General features: G+C 45.2%; 1 protein-coding gene across 5 annotated transcripts in view; it reads right to left on the minus strand.

Moving 5' to 3' along the window:
• dipk1b (divergent protein kinase domain 1B) overlaps window positions 1-15744 on the minus strand; it is a 30592-nt gene extending 14848 nt beyond the window's left edge. The window contains exons 1-2 of one of the 5 annotated variants that reach the window (XM_087998116.1): window positions 13019-15471; window positions 6450-6569 (exon numbers count right to left, since the gene is read on the minus strand). Coding sequence is in view for 4 of the 5 variants with exons in the window: in XM_043720672.2 (XP_043576607.1) it covers window positions 15513-15590 (78 nt within the window). In the remaining variant the exon portion in view is untranslated. Of the gene's footprint in view, window positions 1-2869; window positions 3756-6449; window positions 6570-13018; window positions 15477-15512 lie in introns of those variants that run through there. The other 4 variants (XM_043720672.2, XM_043720673.2, XM_043720674.2 and 1 more) reach the window with 4 other exon arrangements.
• Window positions 15745-19921: the final 4177 nt, after the last annotated feature.

Raw genomic sequence — 19921 nt, forward strand, 5'->3', positions numbered from 1 at the left:
TTCTCAGGATGGCAGCTGGTGACAAGTGCTGTTCCCTTTACTCTAAGGTTATACTCTTGGTTCCTAGCTTCTCCGATCAATGGAAGCATCTTCCCAACATTCATACTGTGCAGATCTTTCAGAATTTTGTACATTTCAATTAGATTGCCCCCTCATCCTTCTAAACTCCACCGAGTATATACCAGAGAACTCAAATGTTCCTCATATGTTAAGCTTTTCATTCCTGGGACCATTCTCATGAACCTCCTCTGAACACGCTCCAGAGCCAGTACATCCTTCCTGAGGTATGGGGTCCAAAACTGCACACAATTCTCCGAATGTGGTCTGACCAGAGCCTTATAGAGCCTCAGAAATACATCTTTGGTTTCATATTCAAGTCCTCTCAAAATAAATGCCATCATTGCTTTTGCCTTCCTAACTACTAACTCAACCTGCAAGCTTACCGTGAGAGAATCCTGGACTAGAACTCCCAAATCTCTTTGCATTTCAGACTTGAGAATTTTCTCCCCATTTAGAAAATAGCCCATGCCTTTTTTCTTCCTACTAAAGTGCATGACCTCTCACTTTACCACATTATCCTCCATCTGCTACTTCTTTGCCCTCTCTCTAACCTGTTCAATCCTTCTGCAGCCTCCCTGCCTCTTCAATACTACCTGTCCTTCTACCTATCTTTGTATCATCTGTAAACTAAACCAGAATGCCTTCAGTTCCTTCATCCAGATTGTTAATGTATAAAGTGAAAAGTTATGTCCCAACACCGAGCCTTGTGGAACCAGCTGCCATCCCGAGAAGATCCTTTTATCCCCACTCTCTGCTTTCTGCCAGACAGACAGGCTTCTATCCATGCTAGCACCTTGCCTCTAACACCATGAGCCCTTATCTTACTCAGTAGCCTCCTTTGTGATACCTTGTCAAAGACCTTCTTGAAGTCCAGATAGGTAACATCTATTGACTCTCCTTGGTCTAACCTACTTGTTACTTCCTCAAATAATTCTAGCAGATTTGTCTGGCACTACCTCCCCTTGGTGAAACCATACTGACTTTGCCCTATTTTAATAAACACTTCCAAGTATTGTTTTGAAGAAGCAGAAGACGTGCCAAGACATGCATTCAGCAAGTTGCAGTCACCAATTACCCACTTTGTTTCACCTGCTGGAGATTTGCACCATTTAATTTCTTGGCAGGAGAAAGGGAACTTGGATTTGCAAACAAGTCAGGTGAGTTGGGCTTTAATGAGATGAAATGTGTGGAAATAAGGTAGTCACCATTCAAGGGTAAGATTTTGAAGATCCAGTTTAAGGCTTGAGGGAAAAGTTGAGAAAACCTTTCTCCAAATCAAGAATCTGTTCCTTTCAATCTGACCTCACTCTCACCATCACTCTAGTAAATACTGTACTATACAATATTCCTCATGATTTTCACCAATACTCTAGACAATGCAGTCACCAATCCTACTGCTGTTATTCTCACCATTACTCTGACAGTATTCTCACCAGTACTCTCAGTAATTCAACAATATAGTCACCAACACTGTTGCTATTAGTCTTGCCAATTCACCTACCAATATTCTCACCAATACTATCATCAATGTTTTCACCAATACTCTAGCCATGATTCTCAACAGTACTCTCACCATTACCCTCATCATTAGTTTCACTCTCACTGACTATCTCGACAATACTCTCACCCTGACTCTCATTGATCTTGTCAAATCTCTCACCATTATCTCACCAATATTATCATCATCACTTTTGCCAATATTGTCACCAAGGATTTCATCCCAATACTCTCACTATTACTGTTGCTAATACACTTTTGCCATTACTCTCACCTTGACTCTCACCAAGACTGTTGCCGATACTTTTGCCAATACTCTGATCATTATTCTTGCCATTACACTCACCAATATCCTCGCCAATATTCTCACCAGTACTCTGTCAATACTCTATCAATAATCTGATCATTAATGTTACCATTACACGCATCAATATCCTTGTCAAGGCTCTCAACAGTACTCCATAAATACTCTCATCATTATTCTTGCTATTACTCTAGTCACACTAAGGAGGTGTTAATGTCAGGGTTTCCACTGCTGAAGGCTGCATTGGTCTTGGAGCAATAAATTGAATAAGTAGAGCCACCAATCAGACAGAAACAGAACAATATCAGTGTTGCTGACTTCAAGATGGTAACAGGCAAAAAAAGGAGATAAGGCTGCTACAGAATACAGAGGAGAACTGGGGAAGAGGTCTGTCACCCAATGAATACAATTTCCAGACTTCTAGTGGGGACTGTGGCTGGGTTTGGAATTTCTGACCAAAACCCTGATTGTATTGGAAGGCTGATAGCCAAGTTCAGCACCCAGGAACTTGACCTCAAGCGGGATCTTGGATTCATGCTGCATTACAGGTGACCCCATCACACTATACACTCTCACATAAACACACACACACACACATACAAACACACCCTCAGATGCACAGACTGACACACACTCTCAGATGCATGTACTCCCTCACTCTCACTCTCTCTCAAACACACACACTTTCCTCTCTCCCTCCTAAACACACGCGTACATACATATAAATCTGTGGAGTGAGTTTGCATTTGCAGATATATTCTATTTTGTTCAAAAAGCCACAATTTATAGACAATCAATGTGGTATCTTATAAACTCCTACTTTGGAAATAAAACCCCAGTCTGAATTCAGGTTAAGACACAGACAGACTCCAAACAAGATCTCATGATAAAATACATTGTTTGATTGCACGTGTCACCTCCTTTACATTGATAACATCTTACGTTATCTCAGGTCAGTGACTTGAAAGAAGTTCTGGGATTTGTATATTAATCAATCGAAACCCGTACCTCCATTCCCGCCTCAGGCGACTGACTGTGTGGAGTTTTCACGTTCTCCCCGTGTCTGCGTGGGTTTCCTCCGGGTGCTCCGGTTTCCTCCCACAGTCCAAAGATGTGCAGGGCCAGGTGAATCGGCCATGCTAAATTGCCCGTAGTGTTAGGTAAGGGGTAAATGTAGGAGTATGGGTGGGTTTCGCTTCGGCGGGTCGGTGTGGACTTGTTGGGCCGAAGGGCCTGTTTCCACACTGTAATATAATCTACAATCTACAACTGATTAAAGATTTAAGGGCCATCTTATGTGTTCAATTCATTCGCAAATGTGGTATGACCCTTTGATATTTTCCTTATAAATTCTGTGTCTAAGGACTTCCTCTCTCACTAACTGATGAATGAGCAGTGCTCTGAAAGCTACTGTCTTCAAATAAATCCATTAGAATATTACCTGGTGTTGTGTGATTTTTGACCTTTGGTATTGGAATGCATTATAGATCATTTAAAAAGAACAAGTTCAGAGAAATGAAAAGCCCAGGCATGTCCAGGGAGATGGGGCAGAAAGAATAGTAAAATGGAGGATGGACAAGTGTTAAAAGGCAGAAGAGATTCTCTGGCGGCAAGGGGAGGTAAAATGAGCGAAATCAAGTAAATTGGATTATGCTTGTGACATTTAATCTGATGTTGGACTGGAGCCTGGCTCATTCATTGTTGTTTGAACATTGTCATGACTCATCTGAGAAAATGTGCTGATCCTCACTACTGCTGATGTTACCAAAAACTTAATGATTTAATCAGTGTATGCAAAATCCCCTGTCTGACAGAATCAAAACACTGACCAGGTGCCTGCACTTAAAAAGAACTACTGTATATTACAAATAAGTAAATTCTAGTCACAAGTAAACAGCCATGAATTATCAACAAATGGCTCTACAATAATACCCTTACTGGATAAAATTCACTAAAGAGGAGGAAAACAACAACAAACTGCCATTCCTAGATGTCGCAGTAGAGCGAACAGCCAATGGGGACCTTCAAACCAGCGTCTATAGGAAAACAACACATACTGACCAAATACAGAAGCAATCGTCCCAACATCCATAAACGAAGCTGCATCAGAACATTATTTCAATGAGCCAACACACACTGCAGCACAGAGGAACTACAACTACAGAGCAGAGGAAAATCACCTATACCGTGTATTAAAAAAGAATGGGTACTCAATGAACACAGTTCACCGATTTCTCAGCAACAAACTCAAACAAACAGACAAAATACATCCAGAAATCCTAGCCACTCTCCCCTACATCAAAGACATCTGGGAAATGACTGCCAGACTACTCAGACCCCTTGGCATCATGGTAGCCCACAAACCCACCAACACACTAAAACAGCAACTAATGAACTTGAAAGACCCTATACAGACAACAAGCAAACCTAATGTCATTTACAAAATACCTTGTAAGGACTGTAACACACACTACATTGGACAAACAGACAGAAAACTAGCCACCAGAATACATGAACATCAACTGGCCACAAAATGACATGATCCACTCTCACTAGTATCGTTACATACACTTCGACTGGGACAACACATTTATCCTTGGACAAGCCAAACAGACATGCATGAGAATTCCTGGAAGCATGACATTCCAACTGAAACTCTATCAACAAACACATTGATTTGGATTCCATTTACCACCCCCTGAGAAAAAGAACAGGAAATGACATAACCACAGGAAGTGACATCACCGACCCAAGGAAACCTAAACACATAAATAAAAAGCGGGCCATACCACCAGTACTTCATCCAGAGACTCACGGAAGATGTTACCTAATATGGTAATGAAACATCTGAAAATGAACCTTCCAGCTCAGCGAGCAAACCTACATCCACATCCAAATGGCTCTACTTGTTAAAACTCTAACCCTATTTTAAAACACCTCCAAAGACACATACACATACACAGATACAGGCAAACAAGCAAAATTGGTTATATAAATAGAGGGAAAAATTACAGGGAAATAGTTCAAATGTACAGACTACAGGGTATGCTAATATGATCCATTTGGTTTGCCAGACTGTTTTGTTCTTCGACCTCTTCTCATAGAATCATAAAAATCATATAGTACAGAGAGACCATTAGGCCCATCGAGCCTATACTGTTGAAGCTGTGCAATGGTATTATTTCCAGCATGAGGTCCATAGCCTTAAATGTTATGACATTTCAAGTGCTTAGCCAAATATTTTTAAAAGATTGCGAGGTTTCCCACCTCAACCACTCTCTAGGCAGTGCATTCCAGATTCCCAACACCCTCTGAGTGAAAAAAACTTTCCACAAATACCTCTAAACCTCTTACCTTTCACCTCAACTAAGGGGACCCTGGTTATCTGGATCTCAAGTGCTTTTATCTTCATTATGAGTCTCCCATGTGGGACTTGTCAAAGGCATTGCTGAAATCCCTAGCATCCACATCAACTGCACAACCATATCCACGTTCTTGGTCATCTTCCCAAAAAGCACTGCTGCCTCACAGCGCCAGAGACCTGGGTTCATTTCCCGCCTCAGGCAACTCTCTGTGTGGAGTTTGAACATTCTCCCTGTGTCTGCGTGGGTTTCCTCCGGGTGCTCCGGTTTCCTCCCACAATCCAAAAAATGTGCAGGTTAGGTGAATTGGCCATGCTAAATTGCCCGTAGTGTTAGGCGAAGAGGTAAATGTCTGGGTGGGTTGCGCTTCGGCGTGTCGGTGTGGACTTGTTGGGCCGAAGGGCCTGTTTCCACACTGTAAGTAATCTAATCTAATATGTTAAGCGTGAACTCCCTCTGACAAAGCCATGCTGACTATCCCCAATTAAGCCTTGCCTCTTTAAATGGAGACGAATTGTCCCCTTCAGCATTTTCTCCAGTAATTTCCCTACTATTGATGTGAGATTCACTGGTCTGTAATTTCATGGTTTATCTCTACCAACTTTCTTGAAAAATGGAACAACATGAAACTTGAAAGGGTTCAGAAAAGATTTACAAGGAAGTTGCCAGGGTTAGAGGATTTGAGCTACAGGGAGAGGCTAAATAGGTTGGGTCTGTTCCCCCTGGAGCATTGGAGGCAGAGAGGTGACCATATAGAGGTTTATAAAATCATGAGGGGCATGGATAGGGTAAATAGACAAGGTCTTTTCCCTGGGATGAGGGGAGTCAGAACTAGAGGGCATAGGTTTAGGGTGAGAAGGGAAACATTTAAAAAGGGATCTAAGGGGCAACTTTTTCACGCAGAGGGTGGTACGTCAGAGGAAATGGTGGAGGCTGGTACAATTACAACACTTAAAAGGCATCTGGATGGGTATATGAATAGGAAGGGTTTGGAGGGATCTGGGCCGGGTGCTGGCAAATGGGACGAGATTAGGTTAGGATAACTGGTCGGCATGGACCAGTTGCACCAAAGGGTCAATTTCTGTGCTGTACATTTCTATGACTCTATGAGGTTGCCTTCCAGTCCTCTGGCACCTCCCCTGTGACTAGAAAGGAATTAAAAATTTGTGTCAGGGGAGAAGTGACTTTCTGCCTCATCCCCAATAGCAGCTTACAATACTACTCACCCAGACCTGGGGACTTGTCCACTTTTACACCTGCCAAAACCTTCAATAACTCCCTTTGTCAATCCGCTGAAGAACCTCACAGTCCATCTTTCGGAATTCTGTAACTATATCCTTCTTCTCCTGGATAAAGACAGATCGCAAACTATTTATTTAATACTACCAATGTACACAGGCTCCACAAACAAATTTCCCTTTGGTTCCTAATAGGCCACATTCTTTCCCTGTTATTCCCTTCTTGATAATTATAGAATATCTTGGGATTCTCCCTAATCTTGGCTGCCAGTGCTTTTTCATGCCCCCTCTATGTTCTCATAATTGTTTTCTTACATCTCTCACCTCACACTTTCTATACTGCAACAGCATCTCTGTTGACTTGCTCCTTTTGTGTCTGTTAAACGTCTCTCTTTTTCTTTTTATTCAGTCCTACATATTTTGAGACATCCAGTGTTCACTGGACTTGTTGCTCCTACATTACATCCTAAATGGAACATTTTGGGCTTGTACTCTTGCCATTTTATTTTAGTATGCTCCCAGCCCCCATTGTTCTGCTGACGGTTTAACCCAGTCACTGTTCTGAGTCAGCCCATCCGATCAAGATCCCATTGTACCCTGAGGTAAGCTTCTTCACTGTCCACTACACTTCCAATTTTGGTGTCATCTGCAAACTTACTCACTATACCTCCTATGTTCACATCCAAATTATTTATATAAATGACAAAGATCAGTGGATAAAGCACCAATCCTTGTGGCACATCACTGGTCACAGGCCTCCAATCTGAAAAGCAACCCTCCACCACCACCCTCTGTCTTCTACCTTCAAGCCAGTTCTGTATCTAAATGGCTAGTTCTCCCTGTATTCCATGTGAAATAACCTTGCTAACCAATTTACCATGGGGAACCTTGCCGAATGCCTTACTGAAGTCCATATAGATCACGTCCTTAGCTCTGCCCTCATCAATCCTCTTTGCTCCTTCTTCAAAAAACTCAATGTAATTCATGAGACATGATTTTCCACACTCAATGGCGGCATGGTGGCTCAGTGGTTAGCACTACTACCTCACAGCGCCAGGGACCCAGGTTCAATTCCCAGCTCGGGTGACTGTCTGTGTGAAGTTTGCACATTCTCCCTGTGTCTGTGTGGGTTTCCTCCGGGCGCTCTGCTTTCCTCCCAGAAGATGTGCAGGTCAGGTGAATTGGCCATGCTTAATTGCCCATAGTGTTAGGTGCATTAGTCAGGGGTAAATATACAGTAAGGGAATGGGTCTAGGTGGGTTACTCTTTGGAGGGTCAGTGTGGACTTGTTGGGCCAAATGGCCTGTTTCCATACTGTAGGGAATCTAATCTAATCTAATGTAATCAAAGATACAAATACCTCAGTAAGGGGCCCAGCAATCACTTCCCACAGCGTTCTAGGGTACACCTGGATCTGGGGATTTATTCACCAGATTATTTTTTTAGATGTCACCATCTTTTTCCCCACATTCTATATCTACCATGTCATAGAGAGTCATAGAGGTGTACAGCATAGAAACAGACCTTTTGGTCCAATCCGTCCATGCCAACCAGATATCCCAACCCAATCTAGTCCCACCTACCAGCACCCGGCCCATATCCTCCAAACCCTTCCTATTCATATACCCATCCAAATGCCTCTTAAATGTTGCATTTGTACCAGCCTTCACCACATCCTCTAGCAGCTCATTCCATACACGTACCACCCTCTGCGTGAAAAAGTTGCCCTGTAGGTCCCTTTTATATCTTTCCCCTGTCACCCTAAACCTATGCCCTCTAGTTCTGGACTCCCCGACCCCAGGGAAAAGACTTTATCTATTTATCCTATCCATGACCCTCATAACTTTGTAAACCTCTATAAGGTCACCCCTCAGCCTCTATTGCTCCGGAGAAAACAGTCCCAGCCTGTTCAGCCTCTCCCTATAGCTCAAATCCTCCAACCCGGCAACATCCTTGTAAATCTTTTCTGAACCTTTTCAAGTTTCACAACATCTTTCCGACAGGATGGAGACCAGAATTGCACGCAATATTCCAACAATGGCCTAATCAATGTCCTGTACAGCCATAACATGACCTCCCAACTCCTGTACTCAATACTCTGACCAATAAAAGAAATCATACCAAACACCTATCTACCTGCGACTCCACTTTCAAGGAGCTATGAACCTGCACTCCAAGGTCTCTTTGTTCAGCAACACTCCCTAGCAACTTACCATTAAGTGTATAAGTCCTGCTAAGATTTGCTTTCCCAAAATGCAGCACCTTGCACTTATCTGAATTAAACTCCATCTGCCACTTCTCAGCCCAGTGGCCCATCTGGTCAAGATCCCGTTGTAATCTGAGGTAACCCTCTTCACTGTCCACTACACCTCCAATTTTGGTGTCATGTGCAAACTTACTAACTGTACCTCTTATGCTCGCATCCAAAACATTTACATAAATGACAAAAAGTAGAGGACCCAGCAACGATCCTTGTGGCACTCCACTGGTCACAAGCCTCCACCACCATCCTCTGTCTTCTACCTTTGAGCCACTGCTGTATCCAGGTAGTTCTCCATGTATTCCGTGAGATCTAACCTTGCTAACCTCTCATAAGAAACCCTCTCATTAGGATCCTTGTCAAATGCCTTACTGAAGTCCATATAGATCACATCTACCGCTCTATCCTCATCAATCCTCTTTGTTACTTCATCAAAAAACTCAATCAAGTTTGTGAGACATGATTTCCCACGCATAAAGCCATGTTGACTATCCCTAATCAATCCTTGCCTTTCCAAATACATGTACATCCTGTCCCTCAGGTTTCCCTCCAACAACTTGCCCACCACCGAGGTCAGGCTCACTGGTCTATAGTTCCCTGGCTTGTCCTTACCACCCTTCTTAAACAGTGGCACCACGTTAGCCAACCTCCAGTCCTCTGGCACCTCACCTGTGACTATCGATGATACAAATATCTCAGCAAGAGGCCCAGCAATCACTTCTCTAGTTTCCCACAGAGTTCTCAGGTACACCTGATCAGGTCCTGAGGATTTATCCAGCTTTACCCGTTTCAAGACATCCAGCACTTCCTCCTCTGTAATCTAGACGTTTTGCAAGATGTCACCATCTATTTCCCTACAGTCTATATATTCCATATCCTTTTCCACAGTACTGATGCAAAATACTCATTTAGTATCTCCCCCATTTTCTGCGGCTCCACACAAAGGCCGCCTTGCTGATCTTTGAGGGGCCCTATTCTCTCCCTAGTTACCCTTTTGTCCTTAATGTATTTGTAAAAACCCTTTGGATTCTCCTTAATTCTATTTACCAAAGCTATCTCATATTCCCTTTTTGCCCTCCTGATTTCCCTCTTAAGTATACTCCTACTGCCTTTATACTCTTCTAAGGATTCACTCGATCTATCCTGCCTATACCTTTCATATGCTTCCTTCTTTTTCTTAACCAAAATCTCAATTTCTTTAATCATCCAGCATTCCCTATACCTACCAGCCTTCCCTTTTACCCTGACAGGAATATACTTTCTCTGGATTCTCGTTATCTCATTTCTGAAGGCTTCCCATTTTCCAACCGTCCCTTTACCTGCAAACATTCGCCCCCCCCCAATCAACTTTTGAAAGTTCTTGCCTAATACTTTCAAAATTGGCCTTCCGGCAACGTTTAGACCTTCTCTATCCTTTTCCATTACTATTTTAAAACTAATAGAATTATAGTCACTGGCCCCAAAATGCTACCCCACTGACACCTCAGTCACCTGCCCTGCCTTATTTCCCAAGAGTAGGTCAAGTTTTGCACCTTCTCTAGTAGGTACATCCACATACTGAATCAGAAAATTGTCGGATACGCACTTAATCAATTCTTCTCCATCTAAACCCTTAACACTATGGCAGTCCCAGTGTACGTTTGGAAAGTTAAAATCCCCTACCATTACCATCATATTATTCTTATATATAATTGAGATCTCCTTACAAGTTTGTTTCTCAATTTCTCTGACTATTGGAGGGGGGGTCTATAATACAATCCCAATAAGGTGATCATCCCTTTCTTATTTCTCAGTTCCACCCAAATAACTTCCCTGGATGTATTTCAGGGAATATCCTCCCTGAGTTTAATTTAGATAAATGTGAGCTGTTGCATTTTGGAAAGGCAAATCAGGGCAGGACTTATACACATAATGGTAAGGTCCTGGGGAGAGTTGCTGAGCAAAGAGGCCTGGAAGTGCAGGTTTATAGTTCCTTGAAAATAGAGTCTTAGGTCGATAGGATAGTGAAGAAGGCATTTTGTACGCTTTCATTTATTGGTCAGAGCACTGAGTACAGGAGTTGGGAGGTCATATTGTATAGGACATTGGTTAGGCCACTGTTGGAATATTGTGTGCAATTCTGGTCTCTTTCCTATTGGAAGGATATTGTGAAACTTGAAAGATTTCAGAAAAGATTTACAAGGATGTTGCCAGGGTTGGAGGGTTTGAGCTTCTGGGAGAGGCTGAATAGGCTGGGGCTGTTTTCCCTGGAGCCTTGGAGGCTGAGAGGTGATCTTAGAAGTTCATAAATCATGAAGGACATGGATAGGGTAAACAGACAAGGTCTTTTCCCTGGGTTAGGGGAGTCCAGAATTAGAGTACATAGGATTAAAGTAAGAAGAGAAAGATTTAAAAGAGATTGAAGGGGCAACTTTTTCACGCAAAGGTGGTGCATGTATGGAATGAACTGCTAGATGAAGTGTCTAGATTAGAGTGGTGCTGGAAAAGCACAGCTGGCCAGGCAGCATCCGAGGAGCAGGAAAATCGACGTTTCAGGCAAATACCCTTCATCAGGAATGCAGTCCTCACTTTTGCCTGCTAGATGAAGTGGTACAATTACAACATTTAAAAGGCATTTGGATGGATATATGAATAGGAAGGGTTTAGAGGGAAATGGGCCAAGTGTTGTCAAATGAGACTAGATTAGGTTAGGATATCTGGTCGGCATGGACAAGTTGGACCGAAGGGTCTGGTTCTGTGCTGTACATCTCTATGATTCTTCCTTAGACCCACCAAGCTATATTTTAATAAAAGCTGACTTCCACAAATCCAAAACCCTTTTTGCAGCCCTTTTATTAATTTTCCATAACAAATTTAAAGTGTACAATGCTTCCCCACTAACACCTGCCCAGTTTCATTCCCAGAATTCAGTCCAGCACTGCACTGGCCTTTGTTGGATCATCTTCAGGTTGATATAAAAAACTCTCCTCTATACATTTCAAGTAATCTGCTCCCTCTAAACTCTTTGTACTATAATTATCCCAATTAAAGTTTGGTCCCAATTGAAATTGGTCTCCTCCATGGGTTGCCATCATTACAGATACCAGTCTTCAGCTAAATCAGTTCACTCCATGTGCTTAGATTAGATTACTTACAGTGTGGAAACAGGCCCTTCGGCCCAACAAGTCCACACCGACCCGCCGAAGCGCAACCCACCCATTCCCCTACATTTACCCCTTTACCTAACACTACGGGCAATTTAGCATGGCCAATTCACCTGACCTGCATATCTTTGGTGCTGTGGGAGGAAACCGGAGCACCTGGAGACACAGGGAGAATGTGCAAACTCCACACAGTTAGTCGCCTGAGTCGGGAATTGAACCCGGGTCTCTGACGCTGTGAGGCAGTAGTGCTAACCACTGTGCCACCGTGCGCCCATCATGTGCTATTAATAAACCAAGGGGAGATGATGGCCTAATGATAGTATCACTGATCTATTAATCCAGAGACCCAGGGACAATGTTCTGGGAACACAGATTTGAATCCGGCCATGGCAGATGGTGGAACTTGAATCCAATAAAAAGTCTGGAATTAGGAGTCTAGTGTGACCATGAATCCACTGTCGATTATTGGAAAAACCCATCTGGTTCACTGATGTCCTTTAGGGAAGGAAACCTGCCCTGGCCTACACATGACATCAGAACCACAGTATTGGTTGAATCTCAACTACTCTTTGGGGCAACTAGAGGTGGGCAATAAATGCTGGCCTGGGTAGTGATGCCCACATCCCAAGAGTTAATTTAAAATATGGTTTCAGACACTAGATATGGGCCCTGACAACATTCTGGCAATAGTACTGAAGACTTGTGCTCTGGAACTTTTCATTCTCCTTGCCAAGCTCTTCCATTACAGTTACAACACTGGCATCTACCCACCAATGTGGAAAATTGCCCAGTTATGTCCTGTACATAAAAAGCAGCACAAATCCAACCTGGCCAATTACCACCCATCAGTGTACTCTTGACCATCAGTAAAGTGATGGAGGGTGTCATCAACAGTGCCATCAAGTAGTATCTGTTCAACAATAACCTGCTCAGCGACGCCCAGTTTGGGTTCCCTCAGGGCCACTCAGCCCCTGTTCCCCCCCCCCCCCCCCCACCCCCCCACAGGATTAGTTTAAACATGGACAAATGAAGCTGAATTCCAGTGATGAGGTAACATCAAGGCCACATTTGACTGAATGTGGCATCAAAGAGCTGTAGCAAAACTAAAACCAATGGGTATCAGGGGGCAAACTCTCTGATGGTTAGAGTCATACCTGACACATAGGAAGATGATCATGGATGTTGAGGTCCATCATACTCCAGGACATCTCCGCAGGAGCTCGCCAGGGTAGTGTCCTAAGTCCAAAGATCTTCAACTCTTCATCAATGACTTTCCCTCCATCATAAGGTCAGAAGTGAGGATGTTCGCCAATGATTGCACAGTGCTCAGCACCGTTCAGGATACCTCAGATACTGAAGCAGTCCATGTTCAAATGCAACAAGATCTGAACAATATCCAGGCTTGGGCTGACAAAGTGGCAGGTAACATTCATGCTACACAAATGCCATCACCAATAAGAGACAATCTAACCACTTTCCCTTGACATTCTATGGTATTACCATCACTGAATTTTCCTATTATCAACATTTTGGGGATTACCATTGACCAGAAACTCAGCTGGATTCACCATATAAATACAGTGGTTATAACAGCAAGTCAGAAGCTAGGAATACTGCAGCGAGTAACACATCTACTGATTCCCCAAAGCCTGTCCACCATAACAAGGCACAAGTCAGGAGTGTGAAGGAATACTCTCCACTTGCCTGGATGGGTGCAGCTCCAACAACACTCAAGAGACTCAACTCCATCCAGGACAAAGCACCCTGCTTGACTGGCACCACATCCACTCCCTCCACCAGACACACTTAGTAGCAACAGTGTGTACCATCTACAAGATGAACTGCAGAAATTCACCAAAGATCCCTCGACAGCACCCTCCAAACCCACAACCACTTCCATCTAGAACAAGGGCAGCAAGTACATGGGAACACCATCACCTGCACGTTCTCCTCCAAGTCACTCACCATCCTGATTTGGAAATGTGTTGCCATTCCTTCACTATTGCTGGGTCAAAATCCTGGGATTCCCCTCGCTAAGGGAATTGTGGGTCAACTCACAGCACACGGACTGCAGTGGTTCAAGAAGGCAGCTCCCCAACATGTTCTCAAGGGCAACTGAGGATAAGCAATAAGTACTGGCCAGCCAGCAATGCCCGCATCCAATAACTGAATTTAAAAGAACACACATATAATAACTCTAATACTGCTTTTACACACCTCTGTGAATAGTGTAAATATCTGCTCCTCAATTATCCGTTGACTGTTTGGGGGCTTATAATGGACTCCAATTAGTGTGACTGCTCCATTTTTATTCCTAAGTTCTACACTTAGAAACAAAGAAACTAGGAGCAGGGCATTTGGCCCTTCAATCCTGCTACACCATTTATTATGATCATGGCTGATCATCCAACTCAATGGCCTATTCTTGCTTTGCCCCCATATCCTTTCATCCCTTTAGCCCCAACAGCTATATCCAAATCCTTCTTGAAATCATACAATTGTTTGGCCTCGACTACTTTCTGTGGAAGTGAATTCTATAGGCTCATCGCTGTCTGGGTGAAGACATTTCTCCTCATCTCAGTCCTAAAGAATTCAACTGATATCCTTAGACTGTAACCCATGCTACTGCACTTCCATGCCATCGAGCACACCGTTTCACCATCTACTCTGTTTAGTCCTGTTAGAATTTTATAGGTTTCCAATGACAACCCCTTATTCTTCTGAATCCTAACTGATTCAACCTTTCCTCATAGATGTATCCTGCCGTCCTCAGGAATCAGTCTGGTAAACCTTTGATGCTCAGACAAGGAGACTAGAACTGCACACAGTATTCCAGGTGTAATCTCACCAAAGCCTGTAAAACTTGAGCAAGACATCACTGCTCCTGTACTCAAAGCTTCTCCCTGTGAAAGCCAACAAACTGTTTGCCTTCTTGACCACTTGCTGTATTCTTACCTTCAGCGACTGCTACATGAGTCACCCAATCCCGTTGCACATTTCCCCCCTCTCATTTTATAGCTATTCAGAGAGTAATCTGCCTTCCTGATTTTGCTCTGAAAGTGCATAATCTCACATTTATTCATATTATACTGCGTCATCCATACATCTGCCCATTCACTCAACTTGTCCAAATCACACCATAACATCTCGGCATCCTCCTGACAGGTCACCCTCCAAACCAGCTTTAAACTTGGAGATATTACATTTAGTTCCCTCATCTAGATCATTAATATAAGTTGTGAATAGCTGGAATCCAAGCACTGATCTCTGTGGACACCACTAATCACTGCCTGCCATTCTGAAAAGGACACGTTTATTCCTACCCTTTGTCTCCTGTCTGCAAACAGGGTGTCCCATCCACTGCCCCCCTCCTGGTCCCAGTGCCTCTGCCTCAGCCACAGCCCTGGTTACATACTGATAGTGGTTTGGGCTCAAAATGTTGATTGGGATGCAGCTCCTTCGCAGAGCCCCGGCTGCAGCACCTCTCGGTTTGTTCCCTTTGAGCATCTGCATTCATTGCGGACCCAGTGCCGGGGCTTGCAGCAGCCAGTGAGGCCGCACGGTCCCGGCCCCAGAGCCCAATCACTGTCCGCATTGCGGGTACCGAGAGGCCGCTAACACCGGCCTTTCCCCCCGGGGCCCCGATACCTGCAAGCCCCTGGAGAACGGGCAGGAAAGCAGCAGCCTCCACGTTCGGGCTCTCATTCTCCGACAAACCGACAGCATCCTCCCTGAACCGGAGCCGGGAGCAGCCGCCACCGCCAATCCCTTTCAGCGACTGGATGCAGCTTCTCGCTATTGGGGCATCAGCAGCACCGAGGCCAGTGCCAGACCCAGTGTAACTCCCAGTGCCAGACCCAGTGTAACTCCCAGTGCCAGACCCAGTGTAACTCCCAGCGCTACTGCCAGTGCCAGACCCAGTGTAACTCCCAGTGCCAGACCCAGTGTAACTCCCAGTGCCAGACCCAGTGTAACTCCCAGCGCTACTGCCAGTGCCAGACCCAGTGTAACTCCCAGTGCCAGACCCAGTGTAACTCCCAGCGCTACTGCCAGTGCCAGACCCAGTGTAACTCCCAGTGCCAGACCCAGTGTAACTCCCAGCGCTACTGCCAGTGCCAGACCCAGTGTAACTCCCAGTGCCAGACCCAGTGTAACTCCCAGCGCTACTGCCAGTGCCAGACCCAGTGTAACTCCCAGTGCCAGACCCAGTGTAACTCCCAGCGCTACTGCCAGTGCCAGACCCAGTGTAACTCCCAGTGCCAGACCCAGTGTAACTCCCAGCGCTACTGCCAGTGCCAGACCCAGTGTAACTCCCAGTGCCAGACCCAGTGTAACTCCCAGCGCTACTGCCAGTGCCAGACCCAGTGTAACTCCCAGTGCCAGACCCAGTGTAACTCCCAGCGCTACTGCCAGTGCCAGACCCAGTGTAACTCCCAGTGCCAGACCCAGTGTAACTCCCAGCGCTACTGCCAGTGCCAGACCCAGTGTAACTCCCAGCACCAGATCCAGTGTAACTCCCAGCGCTACTGCCAGTGCCAGACCCAGTGTAACTCCCAGTGCCAGACCCAGTGTAACTCCCAGCGCTACTGCCAGTGCCAGACCCAGTGTAACTCCCAGCACCAGATCCAGTGTAACTCCCAGCGCTGCTGCCAGTGCCAGATCCAGTGGGCGGCACGGTGGCACAGTGGTTAGCACTGCTGCCTCACAGCGCCAGAGACCCGGGTTCAATTCCCACCTCAGGTGACTGACTGTGTGGAGTTTGCACATTCTCCCCGTGTCTGCGTGGGTTTCCTCCGGGTGCTCCGGCTTCCTCCCACAGTCCAAAGATGTGCGGGTCAGGTGAACTGGCCATGCTAAATTGCCCATAGTGTTAGGTGAAGGGGTTAAATGTAGGGGAATGGGTTTGGGTGGGTTGCGCTTCGGCGGGTCGGTGTGGACTTGTTGGGCCAAAGGGCCTGTTTCCACACTGTAAGTAATCTAATCTAATCTAATCAGTGTAACCCTCAGCACTGCTCCCATGCCAGATCCAGTGTAACTCCCCACGCTGCTGCCAGTGCCAGATCCAGTGTAACTCCCAGTGCTGGTCCCAATGCCAAGCCCAGTGTAACTCCCAGTGCTGGTCCCAGTGCCAATCCCAGTGTAACCCCCCCGTGCTGTTCCCAATGCCAAGCCCAGTGTCACTCCCAGTACTGATCCCAATGTGGTTTACTAAAGAAGTTGAATCTCTTGTCAAGAGGAAGAAGAAGGCTTATGTTAGGATGAGACGTGAAGGCTCAGTTAGAGCGCTTGAGAGTTGCAAGTTAGCCAGGAAAGACCGAAAGAGAGAGCTAGGAGGGCCAGGAGGGGACATGAGAAGTTGTTGGCGGATAGGATCAAGGAAAACCCTAAAGCTTTCTATAGGAATATCAGGAATAAAAGAATGACTGGAGTAAGATTAGGGCTGGAAATGTGTTGCTGGAAGATTAGGACCAATCAAAGATAGTAGTGGGAAGCTGTGCGTGGAGTCGAAGGAGACAGGGGAAGCACTAAATGAATATATTTCGTCAGTATTCACACTGGAAAAAGATAATGTTGTCGAGGGGAATACTAAGATACAGGCTACTAGGCTAGAAGGGTTTGAGGTTCACAAGGAGGAGGTGTTAGCAATTCTGAAAAGTGTAAAGATTGATAAGTCCCTGGGCTGGATGGGATTTATCGTAGGATTCTCTGTGAAGTCAGGGAGGAGATTGTCGAGCCTTTGGCTTTGATCTTTATGTCATCATTGTCTACAGGAATAGTGCCAGAAGACTGGAGATAGCAAATATTTTTCCTTGTTCAAGAAAGGGAGTAGAGACAACCTTGGTAATTTATAGACCAGTGAGCCTTACTTCGATAGTGGGTAAAGTGTTGGAAAAGGATATAAGAGAGAGGATTCATAATCTTCTAGAGAGGAATAAGTTGATTAGGGATAGTCAACACGGTTGTGTGAAGGGTAGGTAATGCCTCACAAACCTTATTGAGTTCTTTGAGATGGTGACCAAACAAATGGATGAGAGTAAAGCGGTTGATGTGATGTATATGGATTTCACTAAGGCATTTGATAAGGTTCCTCACAATAGACTATTGCACAAAATACAGAGGCATGGGGTTGAGGGTGATTTAGCAGTTTGAAGCAGAAATTGGTTAGCTGAAAGAAGACAGAGGGTGGTGGTTGATGGAAAATGTTCACCCTGGAGTTCAGTTACTAGTGGTGTACCACAAGGATCTGCTTTCGGGCCACTGGTGTTTGTCATTGTTATAAATGACCTGGATGAGGGCGTAGAAAGAGAGGTTAGTAAATTTGCAGGTGACACTAATGTCAATGGTGCTGTGGACAGTACAGAAGGATGTTGCAGGTTACAGAGAGGCATAGATAAGCTGCAGAGCTGGGCTGAGAGGTGGCAAATGGAGTTTAATGCGGAAAAGTGTGAGGTGATCCACTTTGAAAGGAGTAACAGGAATACAGAGCACTGGGCTACTGGTAAGATTCTAGGTGGTGTGGATGAGCAGAGAGATCTTGATATCCATATACATAGATTCCTGAAAGTTGCCACCAGGTTGATAGGATTGTTAAGAAGGCATACGGTGTGTTAGCTTTTATTGGTAGAGAGATTGAGTTTCGAAGCCACGAGGTCATTTTGCAGCTATACAAAACTTTGGTGTGGCCGCACTTGGAGTACTGCGTACAGTTCTGGTCACCACATTATAGGAAGGATGAGTAAGCTTTGCAAAGGGTTCAGAGGAGATTTATTAGGATGTTGCCTGGTATGGAGGGAAGGTCTTATGAGGAAAGGCTGAAGGAATTGAGACTGTTTTTATTAGAGAGAAGAAAGTTGAGAGGTGACTTAATTGAGACATGTAACGTAATCAGAGGGTTAGATGGGGTGGACAGTGAGAGCCTTTTTCCTCGGATGGTGATGGCCAGCATGAGGGGACATAACGTTAAATTGAAGGGTAATAGATATAGGACAGATGTCAGAAGTAGTTTCTGTACTCAGAGAGTAGTAGGGGCATGGAACGCACTGCATGCAACAGTAGTAGACTCACCCACTTTAAGGGCATTTAAATGGTTATTGGATAAACATATGGATGAAAATGGAATAGTGTAGGATAAATGGGCTTCAGATTGGTTCCACAGGTCAGCATAACATCGAGGACCAAAGGGTCTGTACTGCGCTGTACAGTTCTATGTTCTGTGCCAACCCCAGTGTAACTCTGAGTGTTGGTCCCAGTGCCAGATCCAGTGTAACTCCCAGTGCTGATCCCAGGGCCAATCCTAGTGTAACTCTCCATCCTGGTCCCAATACTAATCCCAGTGCAACTCTCAGTGCTGATCCCAGTGCCAATCCCAAAGTAACTCCCAATGCTGATCCCCGTGTAACTCCCACCGTAACTCCTAGTGCTGGTCCCAGTGAAACCCATAATGCTGGTTCCAGTGCCAGTCCCAGTGCAACTTTCAGTGCTGATCCCAGTGCCAATCCCAAAGTAACTCCCAGTGCTGATCCCAATGTAACTCCCAGTGTAACTCCTAGTGCTGGTCCCAGTGTAACTCCCAGTGTAACTCCCAGTGCTGGTCCCAGTGTAACTCCCAATGCTGGTTCCAGTGCTGATCCCTGTGAAACTCCCTGTGCAGGTCCCAGGGCAATCCCAGTGTAACTCCCAGTGCTGGTCTCAATGCTGATCCCAGTGTAACTCCCAGTGCTGGTCCCAGTGCCAATCCCAGTGTAACTCCCAGCACTAGTCCCACTGCCAATCCCAGTGTAATTCTCAGTGCTGGTCCTAGTGCCAATCCCAGTGTAGGTCCCAATGCCAATCCCAGTGTAACTCCCAGCACTAGTCCCAGGACAATTCCCAATGTAACTCCCATTGCTAATCCCAGTGTGACTCCCAGTGCTGGTCCTAGTGCCAATCCCAGTGTAGGTCCCAATGTCAATCCCAGTGTAAATCCCAGCACTAGTCCCAGGACAATTCCCAGTGTAACTCCCAATGCTGGTCCCAGGTCCAATCCCAACGTAGGTCCAAGTGACAATCCCAGTGTA

This window comes from Chiloscyllium plagiosum, unplaced genomic scaffold (genome assembly GCF_037043375.1).
Source record: "Chiloscyllium plagiosum isolate Xiang-an unplaced genomic scaffold, Cpla_swu_hap1 HiC_scaffold_21, whole genome shotgun sequence".
Lineage (NCBI taxonomy): Eukaryota > Metazoa > Chordata > Chondrichthyes > Orectolobiformes > Hemiscylliidae > Chiloscyllium > Chiloscyllium plagiosum.